The sequence below is a fragment of the Polypterus senegalus genome, chromosome 2, assembly GCF_016835505.1.
Source record: "Polypterus senegalus isolate Bchr_013 chromosome 2, ASM1683550v1, whole genome shotgun sequence".
Lineage (NCBI taxonomy): Eukaryota > Metazoa > Chordata > Cladistia > Polypteriformes > Polypteridae > Polypterus > Polypterus senegalus.
Window position 1 is genome coordinate 229468771 of NC_053155.1, and position 10921 is coordinate 229479691.

General features: G+C 39.0%; 1 protein-coding gene across 4 annotated transcripts in view; it reads right to left on the minus strand.

Annotated features, from left to right (window-relative positions):
• The window catches only part of LOC120523744 (protocadherin-9), an 878443-nt gene extending 868478 nt beyond the window's left edge, over positions 1-9965 (minus strand). For 3 of the 4 annotated variants that reach the window (XM_039745318.1, XM_039745319.1, XM_039745320.1), the window contains exons 1-2: positions 9695-9965; positions 5836-8985 (exon numbers count right to left, since the gene is read on the minus strand). In XM_039745318.1, the coding sequence (XP_039601252.1) occupies positions 5836-8868 (3033 nt within the window). In that variant the 5' untranslated portion in view covers positions 8869-8985; positions 9695-9965. The remainder of the gene's footprint in view (positions 1-5835; positions 8986-9694) is intronic. The other variant, XM_039745317.1, reaches the window with a different exon arrangement.
• Positions 9966-10921: the final 956 nt, after the last annotated feature.

Consider the following 10921-nt stretch of genomic DNA (forward strand, 5'->3'; position numbering starts at 1 on the left):
AAAATGACACTTGTGCGGCTTGGACTTATTAAATACTGCAAGTGTTTGAGCAAAATACATTGTAAGAGGGCAGCTACAAATAAGAAAAACTTTCATGAATTTAGCATTCAGTGATTAAAAAAAAAAATCAACAGCTGAGTGTGTTCATATCTTGGCGACCTTAGAAGGGAATGAATATTCATGTCACATTCCGTAACTTCAGGCAGCAACCGGAAACTTCAGCACATGGCAACAGACTATTGTGTAAAGCGGTGAGCTGATGTGTCTCTGTTCCACTATCAATGCAGACTAAGTAATGGCTACTAATCCAAGCTATGAGCCCTCACCCCCCTCCCATATTTAAAGTAATGTAGAATGGTACTGAAACAAAGCAGTTTTTTGTTAAAACAGCTAATTAAAATATGTCATTCCAGAGCAAAAGCGTTAAAAAGAAAGTAAAGTTCATTTGGCTAAACATTCCCCTTTCACTCTTTACACAGGCACTGAAGTGGTAAAATTGTAATTTGACATTTCTGCCAAACTTGGAATTCTTAATCAGTCCACTTTATTTTTGATTTGTGTGATACTTGACTGGTTTTCAAGTAATTACAGACCCTTAAATGAAACGCTCACACATACATAATCAACTCTTATACAAAATTCCCTAGTAGTGCAGATGTTTTTCACAATGCATTTTAACATTGTGTGTGTGTTTGTATATATATATATATATATATACATACACATAGTGTGTATGAGTGAGTATATGTGTGGATTCATTAATACAGCTTGATTCAACACATTGCAGTCAGACTGATAAAATAACACCCTACTGTAGATCTTGTTGAGCTACAACTGAGTCATACAGGGAACTCAAAGCCTCTTGAATTTCAATTAAATAAACTAGGAAAGTTCTGCTTTAGGAGACTATCAGTCTTTAAGAGAGACTGAATTTTCACTAGAGATTATTTATAAATCTCAGTTTTTCAATATTACAGGGAGATTGAGGTTAACAGTATGAGGCACAGGGCAGCATCTCTAAATTTTTACATCTTGGTCCCAACAGTCTGAAAAAGCCATTTTATTATGTAGTCATAAATTCTCTTTTCAATCACATACTATCACTACAAAGTTTTTCCTTGTTATCCAGGGACTTCCGAGTCAGCAACGGACTCAAAGCAGGAAAAAACCCTGAGCTAGATGACTATCTCTTTTCAAGCTCCACATACCTGAATGTAATAGGTAATTTATAGTCTCCCTTTAACCTAACAACATGTTTGTCAACTGTGGAAACCACAGGAGCCTCCTTTGGTAAGAACATATAAACTAAACACAGCTTGCATGGGAATGAAAACAGGGTACAATTACTAAAAAGCAGCTACCGCACTATATTTATTAATTCAATTGTTTAATTAAACTGTTAAAAATAGTTTGATCATGGAACTGATCTTCTTAGTAATCAGCAGCTGCGTATATTAAATATCAAATGAAGCAATAGCTTAATAGTTTTATATGTTTAGAAAGTAGATGGTTGTGCCAAATCTTTATGAACTGATGATGTAATTATAGGGCCTCTATAGGAGGTGGAGATACCTGCTTTATCACATTATGTTTTGAATTTTATTTATGAATCATCTCAGTATATTGTGCTTAACTGGCAATATCTCAAAACGTATTTCTAACAGAAAACCTTTTTACAAAGTTTAATTCAACTAAGTCTGAAAAAAAATATAAAAAACTAAACACCTTTTGCTCATTTATTCGGTCATAAAGCCTAATTAGCCAAGAAAGCACACTATACGGTGCATCCGGAACGTATTCACAGCGCATCACTTTTTCCACATTTCGTAATGTTACAGCCTTATTTCAAAATGGATTAAATTCATTTTTTTCCTCAGAATTCGACACACAACACCCCATAATGACAACGTGAAAAAAGTTTACTTGAGATTTTTGCAAATTTATTAAAAATAAAAAACTGAGAAAGCACATGTACATAAAGTATCCACAGCCTTTGCCATGAAGCTCAAAATTGAGCTCAGGTGCATCCTGTTTCCCCTGATCATCCTTGAGATGTTTCTGTAGCTTAATTGGAGTCCACCTGTGGTAAATTCAGTTGATTGGACATGATTTGGAAAGGCACACACCTGTCTAGATAAGGTTCCGCAGTTGACAGTTCATGTCAGAGCACAAACTAAGCATGAAGTCAAAGGAATTGTCTGTAGACCTCCGAGACAGGATTGTCTCGAGGCACAAATCTGGGGAAGGTTACAGAAAATTTTCTGCTGCTTTGAAGGTCCCAATGAGCACAGTGGCCTCCATCATCCGTAAGTGGAAGAAGTTCGAAACCACTGGGACTCTTCCTAGAGCTGGCCGGCCATCTAAACTGAGCAATCTGGGGAGAAGGGCCTTAGTCAGGGAGGTGATCAAGAACTCGATGGTCACTATGTCAGAGCTCCAGAGGTCCTCTGTTGAGAGAGGAGAACCTTCCAGAAGGACAACCATCTCTGCAGCAATCCATCAATCAGGCCTGTATGGTAGAGTGATCAGACAGAAGCCACTCTGTAGTAAAAGACACAAGGCAGCCCGCCTGGAGTTTTCCAAAAGGCGCCTGAAGGACACTCTGACCATGAGAAACAAAATTCTCTGGTCTGATGAGACAAAGATTGAACTCTTTGGTGTGAATGCCAGGCGTCACGTTTGGAGGAAACCAGGCACCGCTCATCACCAGGCCAATACCATCCCTACAGTGAAGCATGGTGGTGGCAGCATCATGCTGTGGGGATGTTTTTCAGCGGCAGGAACTGGGAGACTAGTTAGGATAAAGGGAAAGATGACTGCAGCAATGTACAGAGACATCCTGGATGAAAACCTGCTCCAGAGCGCCCTTGACCTCAGACTGGGGTGACGGTTCATCTTTCAGCAGGACAACGACCCTAAGCACACAGCCAAGATATCAAAGGAGTGGCTTCAGGACAACTTTGTGAATGTCCTTGAGTGGCCCAGCCAGAGCCCAGACTTGAATCCGATTGAACATGTCTGGAGAGATCTTAAAATGGTTGTGCTCTGACGCTTCCCATCCAACCTGATGAAGCTTGAGAGGTGCTGCAAAGAGGAATGGGTGAAAGTGGCCAAGGATAGGTGTGCCAAGCTTGTGGCATCATATTCAAAAAGACTTAAGGCTGTAATTGCTGCCAAAGGTGCATCGACAAAGTATTGAGCAAAGGCTGTGAATACTTATGTACATGTGATTTCTCAGTTTTATTATTTTTAATAAATTTGTAAAAACCTCAAGTAAACTTTTTTCACATTGTCATTATGAGGTGTTGTGTGTAGAATTCTGAGGAAAAAATGAATTTAATCCATTTTGGAATAAGGCTGTAACATAACAAAAGGTGGAGAAAATGATGCGCTATGAATACTTTCCTGATGCACTGTATATATACCAAGAAATGGGAATAACATTAACAATATGTTCACAGTTTTTGTTCTGGCCTAATGGTGAATGAGTAAAATCTGACATGGCAGGTTATCCTGCTATTTAATTTTGTGCTGAAGAGGCTATAAGTCTTTGTTGTTTGTAGAAACGTGCCAGTGTTTTCATAACTTTAACAGCTGCTGTTTCTACCTAATAAAGCTCACTTGGGGCAAAGAAATTAATTCCCCTACCACTGTCAGCAGAGTTTGGGTGAACTAATAAAGCAGTCTCCCCATAATGCCTGTGGCTGCAATAAAAGTGCTGTCACTAAAGCCCTACTGATGCTTTGCAATGTCTCAAAACTGTCTTTCCTTACAGCAAACAATCTCCAGATCTGGCCGTGAGTTTAAGAAGTTTTCTAAGATGATACATGTACTGTACTAGAGACTAAACCATGTGCAACAAGTAACATATGTCAAGATATAGAAATGAATTTTGCTGTTTATAACTTTTTTTTTCCATATTTTCACTTTAGTTATGTATTTATGTTTCCCTAAGTATTAAAATCTAATTATGCAAAGTGTCTAACTAAGCACACATATTAATTACTAAGGACATTTGTTGTCAATGTTAACTCTAACAAGCTCAGTTTTAAGCACTTCTCAGCTCTTTGTAACTTAATTTCTTCTAATATCTTCATATTCTGTTTTTTTATAAAATGCGTATAACACGAGAATTTCATGCTTGAGACAATAAGGATCCTTTATAGTCACAAGACAATAGGAAAGGAAAGTTATGTTACAATAAAGGACTAACTTTGAACCTGTCTGAGGCAGCAATGGGCCATTCTTACCTGCCTTTAAGCATGTAGTTTGAAGCTAGTTTATCAATGTAACTGTTTATTTACATCATAACGTTATAAATTCTTGTCACTTTTACAAAATAATAATGGAATGACATATGCCAAAAAGTAATCATACCCACAAAAAGGTCAACACCCAATGTATCTTAAATTGAAATAACACTAGCAGACTGAATGCCTTTTTTTGTGATTCCAGCATTAAAAAATATTCAGTAAAGCCCCTAACCTCCCATTGTTTTCACCCTTAAAAGCAAAGAGTGCTCATTTACAGTTGCATCTAAAGTAGCATGCTAACTGTGCTCTGTATTAAAACTGTAGTTAAGCATCAGAATTTGAAAGCAGTATCAGATCAGCCCAACCCCCATTCGCCCAACTGTAATCATATACTGCTGAGTGGCACTTTGCTGTGGAGCTGCCTCATGGTGTGTCAGTGCCATCTACAGGCAATCCAAATTGGTGAGGGGAAAAAAGGAAATATTTAATATTTAATTCATCATTAACAGGAAATGAATAAGCCTAAATAACCAATTGTGGATTAAAAAGGAATCTGGGCCACAAATCCTTTATCAGTGAACAAACTTCAAGGTTTATTGTAATTAAATTTATGTAAGTATTGCCAGAAAAAGAAACTGCTTATTTTTGCCTAGGCCATTTATTGCACACTCTTGCCTACAGTAATTTATTTTATTATCTGAGCTATTATTGTGTTCATACAGAGTCACTGGGATGATGTGGTACCAGAGTGAAGAGCTGGCTAGTGTTAGTAGTTGTATTAGTTTAAATGGAATATCTACTACAGCTAAAATTTGACTTGAGAGAGTTAATTTCTAATGAATTTCTATTACATGCACAACAAGAGCACTCTTTTGTAACTTGAACTTGCACCCAGTTATTACTTTAATTGTGAAACATACAACACAACAAAAAGTTCCAATGCACTGTACACTTTCCTACAGGCCTATTCTTTGTTGAGCCATTATAGTCTTTTGTTTAGTTATTTTCCAAGATGTGCACCGCAAAATTTAATTTTGGAAATAATACATTCAAACAAAAATAAAATAAAACAAATTACAACCACGACAACATGAAAAAACTGAATACACTGACTACATAAAGATCTTTAAAAAACGGATAAAAGGGAGACTGCAAATTCTGTCTCTAAAGAGCTAGTGTGTTTTTTTTTTTTAGTTTTTGGACTGAGTTATATTTTATAGTCCCAGTTCAAAAGCAAACACATTGTTTCTTGATTGAACTGTATAACATAATAAACAAAGCTACTAATAAAATTTTCCAAAAGAAAAAAAGAAAACACATACACACACCCACACACACACACATCCCTATTGTTTGGTTTGTTTTGCAGTAATGAATTAAAAAGAAAGAAGGGAAAGCTCTTTCATCACAAACACTGACGTTTTTCTTTTTTTTTTTTAAGTACAAGTAGTCTTAAGGCAGCCCCTTTTCTGTGAGACTGCCATGGTAAGCACAGAAATTAAAAGACAATCCTGGCACTTTAGTACTGGTGAATTGGGCAGTTATATGCAGTACTGATAGACCAGTAAAAGTGCTCTTTTACCTGTCTGGTGTGCAAGGGGCCCTTTGTCTTGAAGCCTCCCTGGGAGCTGCACTCTGAGGCACTGAAGTGGTCTGAACTAGTAGAGGATCGCTTCGAAAGGGTGTCACAACCCCCAACAAAGGTGTTGTCCAAAGGGAGTTCCTGAATCACATGATGCTTTTTCACTGACACTGGAGTGTCTGCTTTGAGATGAAAAGCAGACTGTGGAGAGGCAGACTTATAATGCCTAGCCAGGTCAGGGCTGTTAGGTTTAAAGGTTGTAGTCGGTGCTGTGCTCCAGTCAAATCTTCCTATACCCTGCTCCTCAAGCTCAGCTGGAAGGCTTATAGTTCCATTAATTGGCTCATGCACAGGGTCATCAGGTTTAGACTCCTCAATTGTAACAAAATTCAGCAGAGAATTCTTAGGTGATTTCCTTTTCTTTCGTTTCTTTTTCTTATTCTGTTTGTTCTCCTGATTGGGAGACATCCACTCAGCCCCTTGCTTATTTCTCTGTGCAGCTTTAAATCTTGAAGCGTGACGGCAGCGTACCAGCACAGTGACAAAGATAACTACTATAACAACCATTGCACCTGCTAGAATAGCAATCATGATTGTCAGGTAGTCTCCATTCTGGTAAGTCTCACTGCTGCCGCCAATCGCTTTGTCCAAGGGAGTTTCCATAGTCCTTCGAATCAAGTCATATATGTAAGTGCCATTACCTACAGTGTCATTCACATACAGAAAAACCAAAACAAGGGTATGCAAAGACTTGGGGTAACCAAGATCGCTTATGTTGACCACTAATCGATGCAGGCCCACATCAAGAGAAGTTGGCTTTTCCTCTAGGGTAATATTACCAGTCACTGGGTCTATCCTAAACAATCCTTTATTATTTCCACTAACAATTGTATATTTGAGCTCAGCGTTCATACCTGTATCGACATCAACTGCAAAAACCTCTGCTACCACAGATCCCGGAATGGCAGAGAGAGGAACCAACTTAAATGAAGTATTTGAGGGTGGGTATATGACAACGGGGCTATTGTCATTGACATCTATGACATTTATGGTCACTTTAGCAGCAGAGGAACGAGGAGGTCGGCCCCCATCCATGGCCTTAACGTCGAATGTATAAGAGCTTTGCTGTTCTCTGTCAAATGAAACATTGGACTTTATAACTCCAGTGTATGGGTCTAATATAAAGTTGTCATTATCGTTCAGAATGGAAAGAGTCACAGCGGCATTCTCTCCTGCATCTGAGTCTGTGACTGTGATCACTCCCACGGTGCTGTACTTTGGTAAGTTCTCTGATACAAAAAACTGAAAGTGATTATGGGTAAACTTAGGACTGTTGTCATTCTCATCTTGGACAGTTACAATAACAGCCGCCTGGCTCTGAAGTGGAGGAGTCCCATTATCTCGTGCTGTGACTGTAAAAAGAAAACGTTCTTGCTCCTCTCTGTCAAAAACTCTAGAGGCTGTCAAAACTCCTGTTTTACGATCTAAATCAAAAAAGGAGGCATTGGGTCCCAACTGGTAGACGATTTCTGCATTCTTACCACTGTCCTCATCTGTAGCACTTATAGTCGTGAGGTACAAACCACGTACATTGTTTTCGAGAACTGACAGCTCAATTACAGGCTGGCTAAAAATGGGAGGGTTGTCATTTTCATCTTCCAGCTTAACTCTCACTAAAGCTGTCTGATTTAAGCTGGGCTTACCAGAATCAGAAGCAACAATTTTAAAGCTGTATTCTTTGGTGCCCTCATAGTCCAAAAGTGAAGAAGTCTCTAACAAATACTGGTTATCATATACTGCCTTTAGATGGAAAGGAACATCTTTTTCAATAAAACAAATTACTTTACCATTCACATCGATGTCCTTGTCAGAGACTGTAATCAGGGCAATTTTTGTGTTGATGGGATCCTTTTCAGAAAGGAAAACCGTTCCATTAATTGGACTGATAATATACCTCAAATCAATATTTGGAGGATTGTCATTAACATCCGTCACATTAATAGTTACAGTAGCTCTGGCAGGACTAGGCATCCCATCACTGGCTAGGACTGTCACCTTGTGTATAGCTGTCTCTTCTCTATCTAAAGGTCGCTGAACAGTAATAAGTCCAGTGTTTCCATCCAAAGCAAAGAGCCGTTTCGTAGCTGGGGAAACTTGGGTGCTGTAGATGTATCTGATTTCGGCATTGGTTCCAATATCTGCATCTGTTGCTTGCAGTTGCACTACAGATGTTCCCACGGGTGCATTTTCTGGTATAATAACTTCAATTTGGTTGTCTTTGAACTGGGGTCTGTTATCATTGACATCACTTACAGTCACCTGTAAGATTGCAGTACTTGACTTCTTGGGGCTCCCTCCATCCTCCACCTTTATTTTCATTACATAAGTGTCTTTCTGTTCTCTGTCCAGTTCTTTCTGAACAATCAGTTGAGGCCATTTCTCACCTTCTGGGGTCTCAACAATATCCAGACCAAAGGCACTCTGGCCGTTGACTAGTTCATAATGCTGTACACCGTTCACTCCAACATCGGGATCTGTGGCTGATGGAATGGAGAACCGGCTGTCTATCACTGTATTTTCCGGAATTGAAATGTTGATGACTGGGTATGGAAACATAGGAGCATTGTCATTGGTGTCCTTGACTATAATTTTGATTTTGATGAGTCTAAAGAAGTCATTAGGGAGGATGACAACCTCAATCTCGAAAGAGCATTCATTTTCTTCATAAGAGGGGCCAGCACAAAGTCTCTCTCTGTCAATTCTGTTAGCAGTTGTAAATAGTTCCCCTGTACTGCTTGACACTCTGACCAAAGTGTTATCCCCAGTTTTGGCAACGAGCTTGTAGACTAGATTGGCACTAGTTCCAGTGGCTGCATTAATATGAGAAATGTTCAAATCCTTTGGTATGTTTCCAATTAGTGCATTTTCAGGCAGCTCCTCTTTGATAGAATAGACCAGCTCCTGGGCTATAGCAGGGTCTAGCCAAAAGCAGGCAACTAAAGTAGCCAACAGGTAAATATCCTTTAGGTCCATGGTAAACGCTTAATCCTTACTCACTTTTCGGTTCAAGTATTATTTGCACAATATTCTGTCCTTGAAAGGCAGGATCACAAAATGTCAAATTGTGAGACAGCAGCTGCCAAAGCAGTCCTACAAATAAATAAATAATAGTTTACACATACTTGCAATGCACACCACTTGGTAGGAAAAACACACATTTCCCATAAAGCTGTCTGATCAGATATGTGCTAGAATTAAGACAGGGCTTACTATCATCATAAAAACTTAGGAGGTAGCATTTAATTATATTAATGCAGATGAAGTAAGACAGTCTAAGAAACGTTAATGTTTCTTGCCACGTTTGGTTATTAGTATTGTTATTGACATGTTTCACTTACATGTACAAAATGGCAAACACAAAATGGTTAATATACTTGTAATATTTGGTTAATTGCTTATTATTATTATTACTATTATTATCATTTAACCTTCAGGATTTTGCCATTAGATCATGTTGCAGAATCTACTAAAGTAGTCAGTCTCATCTTCAAAGATTTCATAATGAAAGAATCGGCACTGGGAACAGTGTCTGCCTTTCGAAACTTTACAAAGTCTGCCCATGCACAGCGTTACACAAAAGGGACACAATGTAGCAGGTCAATCTCGTCATCAGCCCCGCCAGCCACCAGGCTCGAATCCCTCCTTGTCTAAGCAAACAGATATACAGTATATTCACAATTCTATTTTTGTGTCATTTTCATTCCTATGTGTATTTGTCATTGTCTGTTTTGTGTGTTTTTTTATTGTCTTACTGCGCGTGCATGTGTGTGCTATAGAGCATAAATATGCATTTTCTTACCGCTGCTGTCCCCCGAAGATGTTGCTGGCACGCATCGGGTTTCACACAGGCACACTGTTGCCTAAATATTGCAGTTTCTCACGCCTTACATCACATCATTTTTATTCCTCCAAAAGAAAAAATAAAATTAAGAAAAGAAAAAACGAGAGAGAGAAAGCCCATGATGACGGAATACTCCAACATTATGCTCCTAATAAATCATCACTTTATGGATGTCCTTTATTTCATGTGCAAGCGGCTGGCATTTTTATAGGCATGTTCCATCTGTGTTAAAAAAAAAAAACACTTCGCTTCAGACAGGGGTTAAAGGATGCGCAGAAAATATCCCTCGCTCTTTTCTCCTACAATACATTGTTGTTGGTGTTAACTTTCCCATGTTCATCTTTAATTCACTGTTGAATCCATGCACTGCAGCTGGCAGATATCCACTCTTAAAGAAAAAGGAAAAAAAAAACATACGAAAAAAAAAAACAAAATCAGATGATCAGCTCATGCTGCTGTTTTTCCCCTTTTGGTTAAAAAATAAAAATAAAATTTGAACACAACCCGAATTCATATGCAGTCATTCCGCATCCGCACGCAAACAAAGTAATATGCAGTGTGCTTTAGTGCCATTCACTCCAAACAGAAGTCAATTGCTTGAAATTTTTCTGTTGCAGAAGGACCGCGTCAGTTCACAGTGGTCCAGGTCTAAGATGCTCTTTTCTATGCTGCTAGTGTCTGGCTTGTTTAATAGAATCATGCAGTGTTCTGCTTTATGACATCCCGAGTATCTCAGCAGACATCTGCCTTTGCTGTTGTAACAGGTGCCATATCAATATAATTTGATAATATAACTCTCCCGCTTAGGATATGCCCTCTCTTCCTTGCTCACTCTCTCTCTGAGCCGAATTTCTTGATATAACTCTCAATAAGCCCAGAGGGGGTGTGAGTTACACTTGCTTTCCGCCCACAAGTCGATCGATTGGCCTTCTTGTATTGGAACGCTGCCTTGGAGGGAGGAGCGCCGCTGTCATTGGTAATTCTAAATGTCAATCACCTCCGACCAAGTTGTGCTGAATCGCTTGATGAGCTGCAGGCTCGGGAGATACACAAGCAGCTTGGGGCTGAGCCACAGATAATGAGAGTAGCGCTTTGAAAGCATACTGCAGTTGAAACGGCTGCTTCATCTTCCTTTTTTATTGTACGTGCTTTCACTCTTGTCAATTTTCTTTCACAGTGCCAAAA